Source organism: Argiope bruennichi, chromosome 5 (assembly GCF_947563725.1).
Source record: "Argiope bruennichi chromosome 5, qqArgBrue1.1, whole genome shotgun sequence".
NCBI lineage: Eukaryota > Metazoa > Arthropoda > Arachnida > Araneae > Araneidae > Argiope > Argiope bruennichi.
Genome location: NC_079155.1, coordinates 13,513,423 through 13,539,688, shown reverse-complemented (window position 1 = coordinate 13,539,688; position 26,266 = coordinate 13,513,423). Strand labels below are relative to the sequence as shown.

General features: G+C 25.1%; 1 protein-coding gene across 2 annotated transcripts; it reads right to left on the bottom strand.

Annotated features, from left to right (window-relative positions):
- Positions 1-1,794: 1,794 nt before the first annotated feature.
- Positions 1,795-26,183, bottom strand: LOC129968707 (ubiquitin carboxyl-terminal hydrolase 5-like). 2 transcript variants are annotated; one of them, XM_056082879.1, is made up of 21 exons: positions 25,935-26,183; positions 21,962-22,087; positions 20,985-21,059; positions 19,788-19,833; positions 19,238-19,356; positions 19,046-19,152; positions 18,500-18,735; positions 18,271-18,365; positions 17,246-17,439; positions 15,386-15,457; positions 13,835-13,916; positions 13,080-13,202; positions 11,758-11,911; positions 8,398-8,455; positions 7,580-7,702; positions 7,116-7,204; positions 6,277-6,381; positions 5,920-6,063; positions 4,791-4,924; positions 4,098-4,209; positions 1,795-2,871 (listed from the first exon to the last, which is right to left on the bottom strand). In XM_056082879.1, the coding sequence occupies exons 1-21, from the start codon at positions 26,034-26,036 to the stop codon at positions 2,690-2,692; spliced, it is 2,478 nt and encodes an 825-aa protein (XP_055938854.1). In that variant the 5' UTR covers positions 26,037-26,183; the 3' UTR covers positions 1,795-2,689. The 2 variants fall into 2 exon arrangements, with proteins under 2 accessions (XP_055938854.1, XP_055938855.1); XM_056082880.1 differs by lacking the exon at positions 20,985-21,059.
- Positions 26,184-26,266: the final 83 nt, after the last annotated feature.

Below are 26,266 nucleotides of genomic sequence, written 5' to 3'. Positions count from 1 at the left end.
GGTATTTTTAATTCATAAAATTCTAAATGAAAAATTAACTTATAGTTCATTTTTTTTTCTTTCTTTTCATATTGTAGGCATACTTTTAATGCAGCATAAAAATTATTCCAAAATTTACTAATTCTTTTTATTGACGCAATAAAAACATTTGCAGATTTTAAGATAATTTTTGTTGATTCAACAGGGATTTGAATTCTTTTCTTTATGCAAAATATCCTACCATTAACAACAATAAAAGTCGCCTCATTTTCCAGGGTATATCACAGTTACACAAAGTCCAGTCATTTTCATGTAATTCATCTTTGTGTTGTACAAAGATGTAATTCTTCTTTGTGTGTTATGTCCTACACTTTCACTATAGCAAGGACATTTATCATTTTCTTACAGGCTTAAAACAAGAATCAATTTAAAAGCAGTGATACTCATGATAAATTCATTTTACATTCCCCCTTTTTTAATGGAGGAAATATTTAATTGAATTCCAATCAATTTCAAAGCCCTGAAATAAATTTCTTATCTGAATTGTTCAACTCAATTTAAATTTTATAAGAAAATATAAAGGGATGAAATACAAAATTAGCATTAAATTTTTTTTTTCATAGTTAAAAAAATAAAAAAAAAATTACTCAAAGGTTTGCTTCATTTTAGTAAAACAAATAAAATCTTTGGAAAATTATGAGAGTAATTTGTTACATAGAGATGATAACCTTTAAAATTTACTTCAGAGTTATTTAACACACACACATGTAATTTTTTAATGACAAAACAAAAATTGAACTGATACTGCTTATTTTATATCACTTACACATCTCAAATTGAAAGATTAACTTAAGTTCAGTATTCACCATTAAAATTATTTTGGTTTTCACCCTCTTGCTTTAGATAATTAATGCCAACACAGATATAAATATATATGCCTGCTCCTTTTTTTTAATTATTATTATAGAACTAAGCCATATAAACAAGGGTTATTGTGACTGGTTGTTATGCTTGTTAACTATTCAGCTTTTATATATTTTGCCATGTAGTGCTGAATTGAGCCTATTTCTCAACATATATATCTGCTGCCTTGCATCTTTCTGAATACATAGAAGTATTTTAGGAAATCTTCCATTTCCTAAAATAATTTGCTCTACCATTGGGTGAAATATCATTTTTTTTATATATATATATAATTTTTGGTTCATATGCCTGCTCATGCAGTTTAATTCTACAGCATCACTACTCCTGTAATTTTTGTATTTTTACAAAGCGTATTTTTTAAGATAAACTATCTACTATTTACAATTTTTATCAATATGGAGAACTATTGTGACAGTTAATTTTTAAGTATAAAATTTCAACATATAATAATATGTTACTTTATTGTATATGGTGCAGAGAATTCCAATCAATTTTCCCTCCAAACAACTTTGTTTCAATAACTGCATTTATAGCAAATCTGACATGCTAACATTTCCATAACAGTCTCAAAGCAATGCATATCCATAGCAGTGAACATTTTAAACAGGAACATCAAGTGAATTCTTCAACATAAAATAGCTTACAGTAATTTAAAACAATTAAAAGAAAATGAATCTCAAAAAATTTAAAATATGTTGACTCAGAAATTTTATAAAACAGTAAAATCGTTTTTCAATTAACAATGCAAAATGTAAAAAAAAAAAAAACAAGCCAAAAAAATCCTATTTATTAGTATTCAAATACTAATTTCATTATTTGAAGAGCTTAAACACATCTAATGTATATAACTCAGAATAAAACTATTCTACAAAATAAGTCAACACTGTAACATCCAAAAAAATCACTCTTTTTATTTAGTTTAGTTTAAGTCAAACAAACATATTTTATCAGTAACAAACTTACATAAATTCAGGCACAAAGTTTCGGCGATCATATTGCTTTATTCATAAGATGAAATCCATCTATTCTTTCTAACATAAGTTTCATTGTAATCCAAAATAAATTTTACTTACAATTATATGCTTTAAGTACAAAAATCTATGGTTTCCAAAATAAATGAAAAACTTGAAAGAAGTTAAAAAATTACACATATCAAAACTCAGAAGTACAGTACCACACCCAAAGTTTTGATTTTCTATCTCTTTCAAGCAAAACAGAGAATAGCTTAATTACAATCTGCATAGGTAAATACAGTTTTATATTTTTAGTGTAGCAGAAAAGATAAAAGTATTCTATTATATTTTAGTAAAATTTGATTGCTAATTATCTTCAAAGGAACTACAATAAGATTTTAATAAACAAAAATGTGTTCTCACAATAAATTTCTAAATATCTCCATAATCTCATGAACACATTATTTTACATGTAAAAAAAAAAAAAAAAAAAAAAATGCTTACGAATTGAAATTTTCTTCCATTAATTGTGTGCATTAGATAATTTCATAAATATGTTTCCAAATGAAGAAACATAGCACTGTTAAATTCCTCAAATATATATTACTTTCGATCTTTGTTTAAAATTTTTAACTGAAGCTATTTAATAAATTTTTATCTTTGGTAGCTAGTGTCATTACTTAATAAAAAAAATCATGTGTAATAAAAACAGAAGGTGATACAAAATTAAAAAATGTAAAAAAGAAGAAAAAAACTTAAAGTTTAATACAAGTTAATGTATTTAACATACAGTATTTGGTTAACCATTCAGTTTATAATGTGAATAAATAGTTTTATGATGAAGATATTCGTTGATAGATGTATATATATGCTAAGTCTTTAGGAGGATTCTCAGACAAGGCAACTTTGTTATCATTGAAAATAACCCAACGACCATCTTTTAAAATGTGACACACATAATGGCCAGCGACAGTAGAAGTTCCCATATGACTTATGAAGGCCACCAACTTATACTCTAGAAGAAAAAAAAAAAAAGAAAAAAGGAAATTAAGATATGAATATTTTAAAATGTACTCAAATTATTAAGGATTGCAAAATAATAATGAAGAGAGGTCATTCATGTTATTAGGTTATATTATATTATATTAATTACAATGTTATTTTCCATATTACATAAATTGTCAAAAATTCTGGCACAAACTTTGACAGAACAATATTGTCACGTAGGTAGTCTATTTAGGAACTCAATGACACACACAAGAAATAGAGCTAAACTAATTTATTAACTCAACTCTGAACTCAGAACATAGTGACTGACAAATCTTCTGCTTTTATACTAGCAGGGAAAGTTCCAGAATACTTTTCTGGAGATAGTAAGAAAAGTCCAGAACATTTGTCTGGTAAACTAAAGATATGTCCAGAATCTTCTGGAACATGAAATAAAGGGAAACAAAATCAAGAAATTAAATATTTACACAAACTATGAATCGCTTTGTCTCCAGTGGGATTTGAACCTACAATAACTTGACCATGAGATCAGCACCATGACCATTCGGCCATGGAGAGTCAACAGACTCTTTTCAATGCGGCAATATGCACAAATCGTCCAACACATTTTGAAATGTTACAAAGCACTTCTTGACTGAGGCAGTCACATTAAGCGACAGATGTGGACAACCACTTTATCACAGTCAAAACTTTTCCATCCATCTATGGTATTATATGAAGAGGCTCATATATGATAACAATCCGGTTAATTTTGATGAGTTTTTTTGGATTCAGATTTTTTGCAACAATAGCAACCATATCTAAAATAGTGGATTTTATTCCCAATTTATATTGATCAAAAGCTCATGAAAACAAAAGAATGCATCAATGTTTGCAGTCCACTTTCGAGATCTGCTTCCAAAAATGCTTAAAAAATGCTTATTCTTTCTTTCATCCATATATAATGTAACAACATCAAAACAAAACAATTCTACTATGATTATGTATTGTATGATCATTTAAGATTCTTCAGATGTGCTCGATTATATCTTAAAATTTGCATCAATAATTTTAAACACCATGAAATACAATTATAAAATATTTCTATTGAACAGATATTCCATCTTCCACATTTTTTTTTTTTTTTTAGTACACTATTTTCAATAAATTAATCTTAAGAAATAACCTTAATGATATACAGAAAAGGAAGCCTTAGCAACATAAATAAGAATTTAAAAAAAAATTCTTTATTACTTTCAATTCCATCACGAAATTGAGCTTTTACTTCTGGTGCAGAAGGTGAATCTACCTCCATTTCTTCTGCATGACTGAAAATCCAGTCTACAGCTCTTTCCAAATTATTTTCCTAGAAAAAAGAAAAAGTAATATACATGTACTATAAACATTTTTTAAAAAATAATAAATAGTATTTTATATAATTTGAAATGTATAAACCATTCCCAAAATGAAATAGAATCGAGCAATTTCACAACATCGCAGATAAAATTTCTTTCAGCCTGCATTAAATTTTTCATAAGCATCTTCGATATGTTTCAATTATAAAAAAGCCAAGAAATCACATATATTTTATATCACATAATTATTTCAGAAATCACATATATTTTAAGAAATCACAATGGAATAATAAACTCGCCATAATAAAAAATATCCCATATCAAGACAAATTTTCAATTAATATCAAAGAATTTCTACTGAATTTTAGAAATGATGACAGGTATATACAAGTTATCTGAATCTTAACATTTAAACATATTTGATATGACAATATTTGAACATTTCAAAAGTCCTCCTCAATAGTCAAAATAATTATTTAAAAATTTTCACTCTTTTTAATTAGAAGCAGTTTATTTTTCGCAGTCACAATCTATTTGCAATATTAAAATAAAAAAGATTTCTTCAGTATATATTGGTTTATAAAATACTTACAGTTGCTTCTAATGCTTTAGCAGCCTGTGAAGGCGTGAAACCCATAGAAACTATAGTAGAAACAGCTTCTGGATTAGGAGTAAAGCTAGTTTTCCCTTTCATAGCACCAGGAAGATGAAAAGGATCTCTGAAATCTATATATAAAAAAAAACCAAGGATTTTAAAAACCAAATACCAAAGTTAAATTTAATTTTATCAAGATAATACAAATTAAACGAAAAACATTTACTTATAGAGAAAGATGAATGTATGTTGTCTAACCTGTTTTTGCTTTCTACAGGTTAGATCATTTGATCTAGAGCTACCAAACTTGGCACATATATACATTGGAGAGTGAGCATCAGTGTTGTTTTTTAAATTAAAAATGGAATGAAATTTGAAGTTTTTCCATCATAACTTCCAATAACATTCCATTGCAGTACAAAAAAAAATTATCTTTTCATTTATATAAATTTTTCTGCTCATTTTTTTTTCTATATTTAATCAATATTTAAAAAATATTTTAAGTATATTTTCTAACAAAAATACATAAAAATTCTGAAAAAATATTAAACATATCAAAAATGATAATACAAAAACATAAGAAATCTAAAAGACCAAAGTCATTGATAAAGTCACAATTAAAGTTGAGGATATTTTTTCATTTTTATTTTTCAAACTAAATTACTGTTTATAATAATGTAAAAAATAATGAAATTGCAATATAGTGAAATTAAACTTCTTTCCTTATTACAAAAAAAATAAAAAAAATAAAAATAAGGAAAGCATTTTATTTACTTAATTCTGAAGAGAATCTGTAAAAGATTTGAAAAGCTACTATCATTAAGAAAAATGTAAAATTTTGCAGTTTCAAGTTAGAAATTATGCTATATTATTTAGAAATAACAATGTATCCATTTATTTTACTTCTTTTTTAAAATTTTAAGAACATAAAAAATAAGGAAAATGTATAACAAAATGAATCAAAAGGTATAAAGCTCCTAAAATAGTATGTTTATATATAAAAAAACTGAAGCTTAAAAATATTTTGTTAAAGAGGCTGTTAAGGTATTTCATTGAAAATTTAACGACCACTAAGCGTGCAAACCAGATAGTTGCTTAAAGTAGCTATCAAATAATTAAATATTACCTGGATCATTCATATGCTCCATAACCCAGTTCATGGCAGCATCTATACCTTCATTTTGAGTAAAATATAAAGCTTTCTTGCCTGCATCAACAGGAAATCCCATATCACACAACTGATATAACAATGCTTCATTATATTCAAATTCTGAAAAGTTTTCCAAAAATATTTAATTATAGGAATTGCAGTGACAAATAAACATGAAATAAAACATAAGTATTGCTTTTCTAACAATATCATAAAATCATTAAATTATAAAAATTATTAATACTAGCAGAGAAGCTTCTAATAAAATAAAGATTAAAAACAGCTCAGATAAATATTTATAGGCAAGAAGCAAAGATCAACATATACATTTACCCTTTTCAGTAGATACTGATTCAGGAAGTTCTTCTTCTCCTGGTTGCATACCCTTTCCTCGAAGTGAAGATAAATCTAATTCATCAGGTACATCAAGAGAAACATCTAACACATGAACACAAAAATATTAAAACCTTCTAAAGAAAAATAAAGTAAATGGAATCGAATAAAAAAATTATTTTAAATTTGACTTCACTAATCCATATATCTTTTACAACAATTTGAAAATTAAATTAATAAGAAAAGAATGTGCATATTGTTTTCTTCATTTTCATTGTTATTAGCTTCAAATATAATTTTTTTTAAAAAACAAAATACATGAAAATATTTATCATAGTTATAGAAATATGACAAGAGAATATTGATATAAAATACAATTTTCCCATTAATTACACAAATCATTTGATAACTGAGAGTGTTACAGAATAATAAGAGATTTGTGACTCTAATTTCATAACACTAAAATTCTGGTAGTTAATAGTGCACATTAAGAAAAATAAAGTGGTGACTTTTAAAAACCTGATTGATAAAAGAAAAAAATTTACTTTCTTTAATGAAATATTATTTTAGTAAAAATTTGCTATTTATAATAATATGATCATTTAAAAAAAATCAAGCAAGAGGATTCCAAATAGATTATTAAAATCTAAAAAAATCATTGACTTTAAATTGAATTAGCTTATGCTCAAGAATTGAGAAAAGTTACTAAGCATTTTAAACAAACTCAAATTGCTCAAATATCATGAAACAAACTGCTATGGTAATTCTTGAGCTGGGTAAGTTTCAATAAATGGAAACTGGTAAAAAAAACAACTTATATTTAATGCATGATATCTTACCTAACTTTTTTGGAACCCAGTCATCACCAATTGTAAACTTCTTCAGGTGCAATACTAAGTAATCAGGAAAGGTGTGTAACCTAGTAGTTCTGCAACAATTATTAATTCATTGTTATAAAATACAAGAAACTTGATTAAATAATCAAATATATATTACAGCACTTCAATAAAAAATAATAAAAGCTACTTTATAAGTAAGACTCAGGAATACCTTTTTTTTTTATAATAAAATTAATTATGAAATGGTGAATCTATTTAAGAAATTAAGTGGCATGGTATTTAGATGCAATATTATCAGTCAACTTCCCTTTCATATTTGACCAAGTTTTACTTCAAATAAAAAGCAATCTTTTTCTTTTAGCAATAAATATATAATCAGATTTTCTCTTAAGCACTAGTAAGATGTGAATGTAAGAAAAAAACAAAAAATTATTTAGGAAGGAGGGAATATATAGATGACTTACTTGTTAGCAGTTGATTTAGCATTTATTGCTGTACTGTAAAAGTCATCAACTAGTTCCATAGATGAAAAAGAATCTATACAAGCTTGAAGAGGTATTCTAGGTCTAACAATTTCATCTGGTTTCCTTAAAAAAAGCAATAAATAAAATACAATAAAAATTTATTTTAAAAAATTGAAACACTATAAAAAACTCATGTTTACAAAAGAATATCCAAATTTTGAAAGACTATTTTAAAAACTAGACAATAGCTATTACACAGTCAATGCGAGAAAAACTTTGAAGATACTTTTGAAGATAATTATTATTTTGTTAGACATGTCCTTAGATATCTGTTTAGAGTCGCATAAATGAGAAATTACTATATTGATAAATAAACTGCAGAGGTCATTGCAATCAGGCTATTCATCACTAGCTGCCACTAAAAATTCAGATGCTAACTTCTAGAAACTTTATCTATGGGGGTACATAAAATATTGAATATTTTTTCCAGAACTATTGCTTAGCAGAGTTAAATTACTCCAACTTCTAAACTATAATGCTGGATACATTGCAAAGAGAGTGAAATAAGTGCAAATACAATCAATATCATCGGTGGTTCTTATGGTAGTCAGAATGAATATTCAAAGTATTTATAATTTTATAGTATTATTTTTAAAAGGAACGAACAATAAAGATAGCAGTTTAAAATATAGCTTTTTCAAAGATTAATATTCCTTTGTAACCGTTCTGTACTAGTACATATAAACACACTTCCAGAAATGCAATCTTAAAACAGAAAAATTACATGCTTAGAATATAAAGATTTTCTTTTAACTTACAATCGATCACCTCTAGCTAGTACTTCAGCCTTTTTTATTTCAAATGCATCAAGTTCCACTAAAAAAAAAAAAAATTTAAGAGGAAAATATTAATAAATATATACAATAAATGTTATTCTAAATCAAATAAAAAGTAGTAGAATAAATACAAAATATAAACAAAAACAACAATGACAAAAAATTTGTTTCGAATATACATTTCTCTGAAATTAAAAGCATTAAAATTTTAGCTGTAATTATCTGAAATATAGATGAAATAAAAATAACAAGGAAAAAGTAGTGAAATTTTAAAAAAAACTAGTTTGTCAATGAACATATAACATTATTTTATGGGTAAAAAAATAAGCAACGAGTTCTTTAATGATATATTTTATTCTTATACGACAACAGAAAAAAAATTCTTTTTTAAGTCATTATCAAAATTTCTTTGTTCAACCCATAACAAAGACACAATCTGAATCATCAGTCACAAAACAAGAAAAAGAGATCACATGAAAACATTCCAAATATATACAAAAGGAACTTCAGAAGAGAAATTAGTTGAGATCATATTTTGAATTCAGTGTAAGTAGCCTCAGCGTAAGAAAATAACAGCCCATGTAACTTAGAAGTTTAAATGAGGCCAAAGTTCGGTGATTAGAAAATAATTATTTTTAATATGCAGCTAAATGAACAAAGGTGCATATATAATACTAGTGAACTTTTTTTTCCCACTTTTTTGATGGGATTTAAATCATTATTCCTTTAAAAAAAAATTTTAAATCTTAATTTTACATTAAAATATATTGATAATTTCATAATGTTTGATCTTAAAAGTTTCAATTCTTTTATCAAAACTATTTGCATGGATGAAATAGAAAGAATCAAAACTATAATCTATCAAAACAATTTAAATATTGACATTCATAATAAAAAGAAATGAATCAGAATTTAATATTAAAGGACATATTATTTAAATGTTCAATATCTCCTAGAAAATTTATCCTATTACCTATCACTATCATTCATGCCTTTATTTGTACCATCTATCTTATTAGATTTCCATTTCTTTGCTATCTCTAAACTATAGTGGAGACCGGTAATTTATAATTAAATAGATGGTTTGGTATATTTTAAATAATAGATGTGAACCAAAGATGAGTCATACAAATCAATATGTTAAACTGATATAATATGAAACAGTAAATTTCTAATAGTCAAATCAAGCATTTAAATACATATTATTGATAATAACAATTGCAATCTATGGGTCTTTAATTAATGATTTTAAGATGCAAGCAGAATATTGCTAAGTAGAATGATATTAGCACAACTGCATTATCCAAATCAACAAAAATTATATATATAAACTCTGAAAATGCACTTTTAGCTAGCTTTTATTAGTTCCAAATAATAATACATCTTTTTTCCTATATGATTTTTTTTTACTAGTCTTTCTTGAACCCCCCCCCCATCCTTTTTCCCTTTCATATAATTTTACATTCTAAATATTTTTCTTTCCAATGTAATTTTAACTTTTATGATCACCATATATCTCCAATAGTTTTAAAATATTCCCAAGGAAGTACCAATGACAAATTTTGTAATTTCATACACTGTGAACTTCTACCTAACACTTTTGAGCCACCAAACACACACACACACACACACAAAAGCATATCCTATGTATTGCTATTTTTGTCTTTCAGCAATGTACACTTTCCTTTTTAATTTCTTCAGCCTTCCAATTCTCATTCACTGAGGTCAATTAGTGTTTCAGGTTGGAACAACATCTTATGCCTTATTGACCAATTCTGTTGCAGAAAAAAAATTACTTTTCTCTTGTGCAATTAACACTGATTACATTCTCAGGTGAAATGATAATTCACTTTTAAGAGTAATATTCCACCTTTTGTATTATAGTTTGAAACTGATCTACTTTAAAATGAAGAAATTTTATCACTCATATGAAATGGCAATTTCACTGCCCTTTCATATTTGCTTTTTGCATTTGGCACTTTGCCTTTTTCTTCTTTACCTCAATTCACTTTCAATATTTTACTTTGTTTTTGTGATACCTTCATTTTTTGATGTTATACTTTTCTTCATTCTATAAATGCAAAATTTTGGAACAATGAATTTTGGCCTTTCTTTAAATGATAGTTAATGAAAACATTGTAAGTTGTATCATTATCTAAAGATAAATTCATGATTTTTTAATTATCTGAGATCTTAATTAGTACTTTATTATTAAATTTGCACTTTACGTCTTAAGACAGTTATTACTGCTGAAGTTTTCATCAAGAAATATGCATTTCTCCCTCTCTTCAATCTCCTATGACATATGATAAATATTGTAAAATAATTAATAGATCTTCATTAAATATTGAAGAAAAGTGTCACAACAAGGGGGTAAAAAACAGAGAAACTAGAAACAAATATAGCTCAATCAATTTAAAAGATGAATGCCCTCAATTTAAGCTCAGAATAAAATTAATATCTGAAAACTAAATCTCACAATGCAACAAAATACAAAAGAAACATTCTTTGCACCCTTTCAATCACTAGGAATAAACATTAACTGGAATATTGAAGAAATAATTATGAATTTTTATTGCAAATTCATTAATGTTTCTAATTAAAATTTAAAAATTGCACACTACAATTACGTTTCTATTAAATATATTATGAATGCATTTAAAAGGAAATGGAAACTTTTGTAGACAATTTTCAGATAGTCTTTTAAAGGCAATTTGAATGAAAAATTGCAATTTGTCCCATGCTCTCCATTAAAATTTAAAAAAGCACAGGGATTACAGAGAATTTTTAGAATTTTTTTAAAGCAAATTTCTCATACATTAAATTACTAATGGTAGTATTTTCAGTATTTTAATACTTGTAATTTATTACTTAACTATCGTCTTTAGATGAGCAAGCTTAATTTAACATTCAGAATTAATTTTCCCTCCTTTCAAGTGATTCATATCGTAAAAAATATGTACACACATTCATATAATCATGAAAAATTTAAAAAAAAGAAGAAAAAGAGAGAGAGAGAGAGACTAAATGCTTTCAATGTTGTAAAGGAAGAACAATGTAGTTTAATTTTTCTCTCCCCCAAACTTTAGGAGAAAAAAAAATTTAACTTGGAAATATCCTCCAATGTCAATGAGGCACCTCAGAAAGGAAAAATGGTATATATGTTATTTATATATACAATTGTGAAATTTGGAAATTAATGCCTATAAAATAATTTTAAAATGTGATTTGAAAACCTAAATTGTGAAAACCAAAAATGAAAATATCTTGGCTAAAATCAAACTGTACACTCATGAATGAAAGTGTGCACTTAAGAATATTTTAAAGGAAAATGCATATAACCTTTATTAATAGCAGCATCTAGAGGTATTGGAAGTGACAAAAGATAATCAGTTTTTGTAGTATATTTGACTTTCTTTGAAGCAGAACACTGTAAACGTTCTTCAACTTCAAATTTCAAGGCATCAGCTGGATTTTCTCTGCCACGAGAATTTCGCTAAACATTCACAGAAGAAATAAAAAATATATATTAGACATTATTTTCAAAAAAACTTATAGGTAAAATATTATAACAAAATAAAATTCTACTGATTTAAAAAAGTAAAAATTTTATTTTCACAGTATATTTAAGTATTGAAAAAATGTAGACTGATATTTCTAAAAGCAAATGTGATTACATAAATCAGTATGGCTTTCAATATTTCATCACAACTATGAAAAATTATATTAACTTAGGTTTATTATTTAAAAAAAGAATAAACATAAGGTAAAGTTTTCCCACAAAATGGTGTAGCAAAGCATTTAATATAAAAAAGTTTTAATTTCCAGTCAAATCTACAATTTAAAAAAAAAACTGATCTTTTGCCAGGATACAATTCAAGGAAATTCCAGTGTAAATAAAATGGATATTGAAAATTAAGGCAGGTTTATTCACGACATTAAAATCCATATTTTTTTGTTATACAAAAGTATAAATTTTTATCCCATCTGAATATTACATATTTTTATTCAATATTTTAAAGCAACAGATAATAAATAAATCTTGATAAAAAAAAATTTAAAATTTACATTTTAAATTTCGGTTTTTTAAACACATTTATTTAGTAGTGCAGTAAATTACTCTCACAAAGCATGACCAACAACTGCTTTTCATGCTAGTATTTCAATGAATATCAAAGAATTTGAAAAATCAGTATCTACTCAAGATTTTAAAACTAAAATAGTCAAAGTTCTGCTAATACCAATTATGAAAGATTTTATAGCATTAGCAAAGCTCAAATAATTGCAATTACATTAAAAATAAAAATCATTAATTTTTTAGCAATTAATTCCATTAATAAGAATTTTAAGCAGAGTACATTACATTTTGAAGAGTTCATAATTTTTTATAATTTATTTAAATTGTTATATTTTGCTAAATTAATATGAAATGAACTAATTTAGTAATGTAGAATGATATTCTGACTACAATATTGTCATCACTCTCACACTCTCTTTCTTTACCAATTTCATTCGTAAGTGTACTCTTCTTTCGTCTTATAATTTTGCACAATTTTAGACACTCTTATTCATAACTAAATCCACAAATATATGATAAAATTGTCATCTCGTCTAATTAGGAAGAGAAAAATAATTTTAATAAGATGTAAGGAAAATATAATTACCTCTAAAACACTTATCAAGTGCAGGAAGAATTCTTGAGCATCTTGCTGCCTTTTAGTTGAAAACTCTGGATGTCCCTGGCCAATGAGATTTTTAAACATACGAGGTTTAATTCCTGGCAATTCCTAAAATATGCAAAACTGATGTCAAATTTTTCTTCTCCAAAAAAATCAAACTTTCAGACAAAATAAATTATAATGACAAAAGTTTAAATAAAGAGTCAAATTAACTATTTATGTATGTAGACAAAATTTTGTAGATGTGTGGCAAAGAAAGAAAAAAAAAAAAAAAAAAAAAAGAAGGAATGAATTTCAATTTGTTTTACCATCTGAGTCATAATTTGTGTAAGAGGAAAAAAGGCGGAATACACTTGTTTGCACCAAAACACAAGAATAAAGTGACAGAAAATTTTCACCCCAGCAAATTTACTATGAGATTCTGACAGAGATTTGTTTGACAATGTAAACTTAGGAAAGGGATTCTTAGGTATCTTTAAAGGTTCTTTTTCTAGGTATGCCATAGGATTTAGGGATTTTTATCCTTTTGCTCTTAGTGTGAGAAAATTGTCAGCAATTTTTTAGAGTGTGTTTTAGAAATAATTAAATTAAAAGATTCAGATCAGAAAATAAGAGAATATTTTGGAAAAAAGTAATAAGAACCAAGATAAAAATTAGGAAATCAATAAAGATTTAAATTGTATTAAGAAATATTAAAACAAACACACACACATATTTTGCAACATTTCAAATTTGCATACCAAAACAGCTTCTTGAGAATCTTTCACATTTTCAGGTTGCTTGGAATATTCTCCACTCCACAAACCATAACCAAGTTTTGCCCTATAATAAGTAAGATATATGATAAATATTAAATGAGAATCATAGAAGAATCCTTTTAAATTCAATTGCAAGTTCAAATTAAAAAATATGATAGAGAAGTCCAAATTAAAAAATATGGCATTCTTATTTATGGCATTTCATCAAACCAGAAATACACAGGATTAATACTAAAGAAAACAAAAACTTATTTAGCTATAATGCTTTGAGTATTCAATTTTCGAACTCATTTATTCTAATATAGATTTTAATATACATAAAGTTAGCAATATCTAATATAGATTTTTGGCGGCATCAAGTCCGGTATTTGCTTGATATAAGGAGGGGGGGGATAGATGTACAATTAGCGGCATCAAAAAATAAAAATTAATATTTTTGTATATTTAATATAAATAGACCACTAATAAATCAATGCTGTATTTTTGTCATCGCTCTCCATCTTAATTACATGAAATTCAAAGAAAATGTATATAGGTATAAATAAAAGAAATTCATAAAACTAATTCTAAAGAATTTTAGACATTTTTTACATTTATGATACATTACATATAGATAAGAGTGAGATCTCAAATTCTCAAACAATAATTATTTTCAAATATTCATTTATTAGACTAATAAATTAGAATCACAAAGTCTTAATACAGCTTCACCAATTTAATAATGGTAAAAGATAATTTCAAACTTTATCTTCTCAAACATTAAATATAAAAAAAAAAATTGAAAAAAGGGAAACTTTCTCTCTTCCACAATTTCAAATTAATCAATCTGTCAGATTCTGATATATTTTTATTTACAGTATGTTAAAATAAAAGAAAGATTATCAGTTACAACCAGAATAATCGTACAGATACTTTATTTATAACTTATTTTATCAACTGACAATTTTATGCGACATGTCATTAAAAAATACTGAATTTATCAAATTTAAAATATTTTTAAACATAAATGTGCATGACTTATTTTAACTGCTCATTTAAAACTTTAAGGCTCAAAAAAAGTTTTATATCTAATCATTTTTTAAACATAAAATATTCCATAAAATTGTTAAAAAAAAATGAAATAAAATAAATCAGAATCAACAAGTCATAGTATATAAATTACTTCTAAGTGATAAAGATGACTGGGTCAAGGAGAATCCAAACACTTAGAAAAACATTTCTAATACAGGTAATTTAAATAACATGTGATGTAAAATAGAAATTATTTAGTAAAAACTTAGGTTACATAGAACAAAACTTCAAACTAACAAACTCCATCAGAAATAAATATGACTAGACTAAACATAAAATCTGTGCCATAAAAGCAAGCATGATTAAGGAAACCATAATTTCATATAAAATTAAAAGGGGGAAAAAAGGAAATAAAAAACTAATTCACATATTTAACAACTACGAAATAAATTTGGATTAACAAATCTCAGAAATATATATATATATATTTAGTAAATTAAAAAAAGCATGACATATACTCACATTTGAACATTGAAATTTCTTGGTGCTTCATTTATAAATTCACCAAATATGTCTCCACATCTTTTAAAATAACTACAAAATTAAATATTTAGTAGAATTAAAAAAAGCTGATATTTAAAAATGGAAAAAATATAATAACTTATTAATTATTTATAATATAAAATAAACTGTAATACTTCCCCACAAACGACTATAATATTTATAAAGAGCTATATCAAACAATAAAACAAAACATTATTTCGAAACATTAAACAAGACATTATTTCGAAACCAAAACATAAATACCATAATATAAATTTGAAAATTGCAAGTAAAAAATCACAAAAAAATTTAGTTAAAGATGCTTACTCCTAAACTCTAAGTATATATAATAGTTGCAGTTTATTTCACTTGACTTGTTTGCCAGAAAAAGCAAAAGAAAAAAAAATGTTTAACAATCTTTACAAATTCTCATATTCAATGCCTTTCTCTTAAGAAAAGTATTAATAACAAAGTTTTTTAGTTAAACAATGTATTTTCTAGATAGCAAGTCCTTTAATAAAGTTAAAATGTATCATAAAAAAAAAAATTGTTTAACACTAAAACACTTCAGAGAAATGGATAAAAGGTGAAACAGTGATGCTTTAAGTCCTGTTTGATTAGTGCCAAATGTTTTGTTTGTTTGTTTGTTTGTGTTTCTATTAAAAAAAAATTCAAAATTCAAAATTAATAAAAATAAAATAAACTTTCACTTTTGAAAAATTTATAACCATTACTTGTTTATCAAATCTTCTAAAATAAAATATTATTATTAAAGATTTGAAACATAATGAAATATACTGAACAATATTGCATCAGGAATTCAAAATTTCAATAATTCATTGAAAGCTATTTACTCAAAATTAGAAAACGTTATGAATTCAAGCTACTTTAATGTGAAAATTTGGATTTGTATTCAAAATCAGTGTTTCTATTTGAAAAATTCGGCTTGTGTAGATCTAAATATGAAAACAACTCTTCGATTGAAAAAAAAAAATATTTTATACACTTACAGAGAACTTGCTACTACAGAGGAATTTTATAGCAGTAATCCTTTGCAATCCTAACTGCACAATATAGTAGCCTAAACTGTATTACTTTATGTTATATGGTCTAATACTACATTAGATTAAACAGTATAAGATAGTGTATATCTGATACTAGAGAATTTGACAATATATATCATAGTTTATTGATCATAAACAGACCAAAAATTCTAAAAGCTTATCAAGAATATGAACAATATATCTTTATACTGCAATAATTTTCATTACTGGTGGATATACTGGATTTCAGTTTTAATGCTTTCTCATGGCTATTAGCTATAACACATCGATTACTTGAATGAAATCAGTATTGTAATAAGACAAAAGTAATATTTGGAAGTGAAAAAATAAGTGCTTGGAATGTTATTTTTGTTTATTATAAACAGAATAGCATAGATATAAATTGGAAACTATACAAAATCAATAAAATTGCTGCAAGAAAAATAAATGAATAAAGATCTAAAGTCTTAAGGAAAAAATTAAGAAATTCATTAAAAAATTATTAAAATTTATGTGAGGTAAAAGTATATGAGGTTTGCAACTAGTGTTATATAAAAAAAAATATTGCTTTATGAAACATAAATTCAAAATCTTTTTAATTTATACAAATAAGAAAACAACACTATTATTGAATAAAATATTAAGATCTTATCATAAAATACAATATAATATATAAGTAAAGTTCTAAAGATTTATACTAAATTTGCTTCAATGATAAATAACTTAGAATAAAGATATACTGAGAATAATTTTAAAAATCAAGTGAATAAAACTACAGATTAAAGAAGCTGCTCACCAATTTATAAAATCTGGTATGTTGAAAAGAACTTGCACTACAGAATTGAGATAGCAAGAATTTCCCAAATTTTCTAAGCCTGTATAACCTGGACCATACAAGGGAATTAATTTTGTACCAGATTCTTGTATTATAGCCCATTCTCCAATACGTTGATTCAAATCAATTTCTAATTCAATCATAGATTTATCAGTCTGTAAAATAAAATATCCATTATCAAAAAACTAAACTGATGTCAGAATATTATATGATTTTGAAGAAAATAAAATTTATCAAAAAATTACAGAAAATTCAGAATTGAAAATTTTAATTGCAGAAAATATTTATATAAAAAACACATTAAACTTAAACAATGAAATTATTTCAGAGATAATACTAATAATAAAAAAAGCAATATAATTTTTACTCCAAATATACATTAAGAATAATTTACATGAATATAGAATAATTTACATGAATATAAGATTCGGCCAAATTAGAATCTTTAAATAAAAAAATAGAAATCTTTTCACACTCTTTTTATGATGGGCATTTCTTTTTATGTAAAAATGGTAAAAATACACATATCTAACTCAATGCTTTATTAAATTAAAATTTTAATGTCTCATTGGTGCTTTTTTTTTATTTTCATCCTTTAATGTACACAATACACTTAAAATCATTTGTGAGTGTGTGTGTGTGTGTAACAATGTTCAGGGGAAAAAAAAAATTCACCAAAAGGAACTTGTTGGCTTTTGCTTCAATATAATAGAAACTCTTTTTAAAATACTGTACAAAAGTTCTCAATTTACATACTTTTAATTATTTTATTCAAAAAATTTTATAATGGTATAAAAATATCCAATTTACAATTTGCTTTGCATGTTTGTATACTGATGTATAATGAAATGGAATGCACATTGAAAAAAAAGGTAAATTGAACACATGAACAAAAACAGGATTTATACAATAAACATTATGTTATAAGACTTGCATCATTCAATTTCTTGATTAATAAATCTTGAAAAATAGCAATATGCATATACCTTTTGCAAATCTTTAATATTGATTCCAAAATGAGCCAAATGTTGAGGAAGATTAGGATCTTCCACCATATCATCCTCATCATAAGAATAAACATCTAACACAAAAATAAGATAAATACAATTAAAGAACAAGCAAAAATCTTAAATCATCATATAACAAAAAAAAAAAAAATAATAATAATTTTTAAATTAAGACATATTGGTCTAATTAATAATTAAGTATACTCACCAGAGGCATCAGAAGTTATAGTACCCAGTTTCACAACCAGTGGATATTTAGTCTTTTCATAGTGTTCAACAGCATGATTGTTACCTCCCTGACCATTGAAATACTTCCTACCACAATGAATCGCGCCATCTGTCAAGTTCAGCCAAAGATTTTCTTTTAAACCACAAACTTGACACTGCCAGTCTCTTGGTGGAATTTTTACACCATTATCAAGTTGAACTAAGGTATTGGCATGCCTAATAGAAAAGATGGAATTTACAGATAAACTAGAAATTACAAAAAAAAAAAAAAAAAAAGAAAAAAAGAAAAGAAAAGAAAAAATAAAATCATCCATAATTCATCCTACAATGGATAGTGAAAATGTAATAGCGGTTACTTTTTTAATACATACAATGAAAAGTTACTGAATAAAGTTCTATAATTCAAAATATTTTAGAAGAATAAAATTACCTATTTAATAATGCATTAAAATGAATTTTATACATAAAGATAGGGCAAGACAGGGACAGGCTAAGAAAATGTTTATTATTAATTCAACAAATTTACTTGGTAACTTTTCGCTGCATCCCGTCCCAAGTTCCAGCCAATGCTGCAGCTTCTTCTTGAATAATGGCAGCATCAATTTCAAGAAGAGAACTAATACTAAGCTGGACCTAATATTGAAAAAAGGAAATAAAGATATAATAATTGAAAATTACCAAATTTCCAGAAAAATATTAATTTAGATTTTATACTTACAGATTCAGGTAAATCAGGACAAGGTAAAGAAATAATATGGAATTCTGGCAGAAGAATTAGATTGTTATGATCCACATATTCATATTTTTTCCCATCTACATTAAAGCCACCTTCTAAACCTAGAATATAATTATCAATATATAAAAATTTATATCATTATGATTGCATAAAAAATCCATGATGAAATAATAAATATTCTAATAAAGTGCATTTTACATAATATATAATTTATTTGTAGAACTGATCTATTTATTTCCTCCAATTATTTAGTAACCAATTTGAAGGAAGTATACAGTATGGTGGTATGCAGTATCTTAAATATGTTAAAAAATGATTTCAGAAATATATAAATGATGCAATAAAACAAGAAAATATAGTGATATCAAAATTATATTATTCCAGAAAAGTATAATAAATTTTAATGGTACAAAGTTGCTGAACAGGTAAATTTATGATTCAAGTTAAGTCAACACATATAAATAATAATATATAAATTATATAACATGGAAAAATAAAAATTGCACAAAAAATTTTTTAATAAAATATTTACCAATGGCTAATTTAGTTGGAGTGCTTGCAGGCGCATCTTCTTGAACCTTAAGAAAACATAAAATTATTAATTATTTACAATTTCACTTGTCATATTTACTATGTTTTTTTAAGAATCATTTTTTAATTTATATATAAATTCTTTAATTTAAACATTTATGAAATATATAAAATATAGAACAATTAATTAAACTTAGTCATTAGATGTAGAAGAAAAAGAAGCTACTAATAACTTAGTTATTAATTTAAAATTTGAAAAAAAAGACAGACATAATGGAACAATACAAACTGAAAAGAACATTAAAACATAGGCATAACGTATAAAAACTTTTAAGCCTAATTTAACTAATTTTATACAGCAACAGCTAAAAAAAAAAAAAAAAAAAAAAATATTTCATACAACTAAATTAAAATTAAGGAAATCTTTTGAGTCAGTAGCATTAAAAATGGCACTGAAAACTTTTTATATATCAAAAGGGTAGATCAGGCTGTCTGATATCAGATAAAAAAAATAATGTATTCATAAAAATGGAAAAAAATTTTCCTAGAATAAATTAATATCGAAACAAAGTTATTAAAAACTGTTTTAAATATTTTACCATTAATTATGAAAATGGTAAACACAACTTCAATGAAATCTAAATTTATATTTTACTGATTAAATATATATTTAATTGCCATATTTTTAAAAATGAATTTAATACAACAAAGAAACATATAAAAAATAAATTAAGGTAGTAAAATATTATACAAATATAATTATTAAACTAATTTACATACTTCTATACTTGGCATTCATATCAATTAGAAAATTATTGTAAAGTGATTAAAAAATAAGCTTAGTAATAATTTAAAAGGATCAAATAATAAATATCATACTGTAATGGAGAAAAAAAAATAAACATATATAGTACTGCTTTAAGCATTTCTTTATTTTACCTATAAAATCTGCAATATTTATAATAAGAATACACATCCTCATTTCAGAGCAGAAAGTCATTAACTGACACTTACAGGATTTCACAACTAAAGGCTGCCCCCCCCTTCACAATTCAAATATATTATTAAATTTTTGATCTAACAGGAACTTAGTTTCTTCTTTTAATTTAAGAATGAATTATTATTTGCATTAGTTATATAACATGTATATACTCCAATTAATAAGCTTTTGCTTTGAATTGAGGATACTTTTATATACCTGAAGTGCACGGTAGCAAATCTCGCGAAGTTTCATTGGCACCAAAGGCTTCCAGAAAAGTTGTTTACGTTTAGCCTAACAGATAAAAAAAAGGGGTATCGACTATTCTGTGCAAATTTAAGTTACATGAACTAGACAATGTTTATAGTTTGTATTTTCTACACAATATATTTTCACATAATATAACCGTACTACGGTGTTTTTTTGTCAAAACCTTTATGACAGCAATTATTATATATACAAGAAAAATTAAAGATTACAATTTTTTGAATCCACAAATATCTTTCTATTTTATTTTTTTGTTACTATTGCTATTTTACAATTTTTATGCAAGATCACTGACTGTGTAATGTCAATATTTAGATAATTACAATTTAGATGTGTATATATACTTGAAAATAATTTAATAGCACATATAAAAATACTTTTTAATTGGGGAAATGGGAAAGGTTTCAGTATAATAATAATATTCCTCATGCATAACATTTGAAGATTATAGAATAACCAATGTAACAAAAACACTTTGCAGATTCAAACAGTAAGCAATAATCACAAACTAAAATTAATTTTTCAGAAAATGATAATATAATCAATTTCGAACTATAACATAAACTTTTCTACTTTTAACAATCATTTAAAAATTTACATTAGGACCAAAAATTTTGAACTAACAAAATTCTTAATTGGAATATGAAATGTTATTTCAGATATGAAAGTAAGAGTTTTTATCATTTAATACTTTCACTACTAAATTACAAAGATAAAAAAATTCATAAATTTTAGAATAATTACTTTAAATAAAAATAATAAATTTTAAAATTTGAGACGCAGCACTGAAATGAAAAGCACATGGGTAAAGGAAACAGTACCAAGAAAGACAAATAACAAGATAGATACAAAATGAAAGAATAAAAAAGTAAATTCAGGGACTTTTATAAATTCTAAAACATTTCAATTAAAATTCCATAAAAACCTACCTCTCTCTTGTATCTTTTAAGATGAAGAAAGAGTGAATTGGAAGTCTTAAAAAAGTAACTTTCAACATGTTTATGACAAAATCCCAAAAATGTACTCATACATACATACAAGCCATCGTCAGATTCCTATAATAAAGGAAAATAGTAATTAAAAACGATCCATGCAAGAGAAATGAAATTATTTAATAAAAATTTCACTAATTAATTTTTATGATTTTTCCAGCATTTTTTGTGGATTCTCTATATTGAGTAAATAAAGATTTCTGAAATTTTTCAGGCAAACAAGAAGTAGGAACAAGATTTAAAAAGACAAATTTTTGACAAAAATAAAGATTGAATTTGATAAAACATACAACATTTCTATATTAATACAGATAAATCAGGAATTAATTACAATTAATACAACATTTCAACATTAATACAGATAAATCAGACATGAAAAAAATTTCATTCAAATATTTTATAAAATACTCTAAAATATATAGTTTATAATAAAACTTTATTGCTAACTACTTAACTACTTTTGGGACCAGCTAGCTCACCAATGATATTGTTTAACATTATTTAAATCTTTTACATATAACTTTAAACCAATGATTCTGCCCAATTATCATATATTAAAACAAATATGAAAATAAAAGTAACTTGAACTTCTTTTTATTGTATACATGAACCTTTCTAATAGTGACCAGTCCCATAACATCATACTGCTATTAAAAATATAAATGTCCAGTTCATCTATATTACAAATTTTGCAGTGTTGACACTTCATTTTTTTCATTGTTTTACAAACTACACAAATATTAAACAGAATCCTAATTTTTTAACTTTCAACAGTGGAAAAGCATAATGCAATTAAATGTTGGATAAAACAATGAAAACGATTTGAATTTCAGATCAATAATGTAATCTACGGTAAGAAATTAGGTAAAAAATATATTTTTAAAAATTTTCCAAAATTCAAAAAAAATTCACATGACAAACTAATATCATCAACAAAAAAAAATTTTAATTTTCAAATGGTGTAGAATTTATTTTTATACTGTAATATTTTGGGAAGTCATCTCACAAAAAAGCCAAAAATTACTTAATTTTTAACTAACATTTCAATTAAAATCTCAAAAAAAATAGCTCTAAGGTGCACATTCCTGCCCCAACTCCCAAGATACAGATGTGCCGAATTTGGTAGCCATAAGTTAAACGGTTGGTAAAATAAACTGGTAGAGTGCCAACATATATACACATTCATTTTTATTAGAAGAAATTCAAATTAAAAAAGTTACAATTTTTCTCATAAATAAACAAAAAAAAATTCAAATTTATTAGATTTAAGTTTTAAAAAATGCAAAATTATTCATTTAAAATAATGAGAGAAGTGTCATGGGCTTTAAAAAACAAATGCATTCATAGATATATCCTAATGGAAATGAGATTGTTTATAATGTAAAGCATTTATGAAGAGAAAAAAATCACAAAGAAAAGCCAATCCTATTTGGACTGAAATTAAACATTTTTGCTATGAAATTAAATGAGCTGACTTTAAAAAATATTTCACCAATTAAAACTAAAGAATATAGTATATGTTAAATTTAAACATGATACTCCACTATTAAAAACAAAAGAAAAAGTACATTTTAAAACACAAACTTAATTAACACTTATATGTATATATAGTATGCAACTTTTAATGGATAATTAAAAGAATTCACCTACAAAAAATACTTTTCATTGAAAGAATTTTTTTATTAAAAGAATTCTCATTACAGAAATTAATATACTTTTACTACAAAAATTCTCAATCAAATAGAATTTTATTATTAAAATATTTAATATGTAATGTTCTCTAATATCAAATAGTATTTGAATTATCTGTTTAACTTGAACTTCATCTATTTTATCATTTTACAGAAGAAAAGTATATTTCTAACTAAGTGGAAATTTAACTCTAAATAGACTGTTTTTTTGCTGACAAAATTTGACCACACAAAATCTTTATATATACTTATTACCGTAGCACTTCACATATATTTAACAACTAACAGATATCTTATTCGAAAGAATTATGATGCTTCACTTCTAAATTCTTCCTACAACAATTTTCCGAATTATAGCATAGATTTCTTTGCTACAATTATCAGATTTCATTTCATGTACTTTCCATTCTTTTGCAGCAACTATATTGAAAAAGATATGCAGCAATTATCTTGATGTCAGTACCTCATTTCTTGCAGCTTATATATATTTCTTTTAGTTTTTGAATTCTTCAAGACAGTTTTTAATTTGCAAAATGTGAGATTGGGCTGTAGAATTTGAAAGAATAGCTAATTTTAATACTTTTGGTTAAAAAAAAACATTGGTTGTCTTTGAAACCATAGTTAATCCCTCAGATTCTTTTGAGGTTGAGGGAATTTCCATTACTTCTTTTGAAGATGTAAAAAGTGCAATATATTTTTCTATCAATTTTGTAAGCACAGTATAACCCAAAACTTTGGAAAACTTTCACAGCAATTAGAAAGAAATTAGGAGTTAATTAGAGAAAAGTTAATGAATTAATTAAGAGAAAACATTTTTGAGGCATTCTTTAATTATGTCAAAATGATAGTTGTTAGAGATTAAATGCAAAATAAATTGCCATGCTTTCTTCAATGATGCAAGCATACTTACGTCTAAAGATCATAAAGGATGACTTGTACAAACAAGTAGGTAAAAAATAATTATATCATTTTCTTTTGCAATTACAGTACATTATATAGCTAATGCGTACATCATAAATCAGGAAGGTAAGTTTTGGTAAAGCTTTTACATATTCTATAAGATATTCAAAGAATGAAACTTGCAACCATATGAACTCAACTACAATATTCAACCAGTAGCTTTTCTTTTGCCTATATTTGAAATAAATATAGGCTGTAGGGTGCCAACTCAGAAAAACATCCTCAACTACTTCTGGTTTAAATGATGAGATTTGACAAATTACCATTGCCACAAAATGGGAGATTAAAAAAATTACTATAGGTGGTAAAAGATATTTGTCACCTATTTTTTAAAAAGTCACATCTTCAACATTTTGATCATTTTATTTAAATTGTTCTAAAAAAAGAATATAACTTACTTAGATATAAAAATATGTTCTTTCACAACAAGAGTAGCTTAACTCTTATTGCTAAGGATCATATAACTTTGAATATCAAAAATGTTACAAAAAAGGAAGCTTTATAGTTCTATAAAACAGAATCAAAGTTAAAATTGAAATGCTAACAGTGCATAGTAAAGAACATTGGCAAATCTAAATATATACATGTAATTATTACTTTTGAAGCATATGAAGAAAAAAATAACATCACAGCAAGAAAATAAACTTAACAATTACTTTGTTTCTTGTATTCCATCTAAACTTATTGCTCCACACATTTTATAATTAACTAATCTTACAAATGAAAGTAAGATATATGATGAATTGCATTTTTTCTTCATTTAGATTTGTATCTTTTATCACTTAAATAGCTGGCCTCTATTTAATTTTTCACATAAATCAATAAATGCAAACAAATATTAAACAAAGCAATAAAAAACATGCCTGCTTCAATAGCAGCAAAATATGTTATCATTATATCGATTCGCTGCTAAATATTCGGGTGACAATATTAATAATGTAAGCATCATAACCTGAACTTCTGAAATGCCATAAAATAAAATTGCAAAGCTCTTCTGGGTCCTGTTAAGAAATAAGAAATTTAGGGCATATTAGCATTGCCCAATATTCGTGGCATTTAAAAGGAATTATCACAAAAAATTGGAACAAATTATTGCAAAAAAATACAAAAAGAAATTGCCTTTCGATTGCATATTTTATTAAACAAAATGAATGAACAAAAAGGGACACAAATTCACCGACACCAACTGTTTCACAAAATTAATTTGAATGCTATCATTCCATAAACTACAATTAAACAAATCTTAAAGATTCTCTTACCGGTGTATCAAAGCACAAAACGCATTCATCTTTGTAGACTTTATCTCCAGAAGTTGGAATTCTAACTTTTTGAATAAAAGGCAGCAATAACGAAGTAGCCATGACAAATGACAAATTTCAACCGGTATGCAGAACTGTAGTAAAAGTATTTATCACTTCTTTCTCATAAATATTTACTAACTACTCTTATTTCTTTTAAGTTATATGATCAAAATCGTTTTGCAGCAACAGTAATGCGTGTGGTGTGGATGATTACGAAAGTTGAGAGAATGCTTTTGTTTTTCGGTTTGAATAGTTTTGCTTCTGCTCTTTGAATCGAATTTCTTTTTATA

Bases quoted from the DNA above. Each gene is read 5' to 3' on its own strand.
- LOC129968707 (XM_056082879.1), bottom strand. From the start codon at position 26,036: ATGGCTACTTCGTTATTGCTGCCTTTTATTCAAAAAGTTAGAATTCCA. The intron at 18,736-19,045 runs GTAAATTTGTTG...CTTTTCTATTAG, and splicing joins ATGCAGCGAAAAGTTACCAA to GCATGCCAATACCTTAGTTC. The intron at 13,917-15,385 runs GTGAGTATATGT...TACTTATTATAG, and splicing joins AGAAATTTCAATGTTCAAAT to GGCAAAACTTGGTTATGGTT.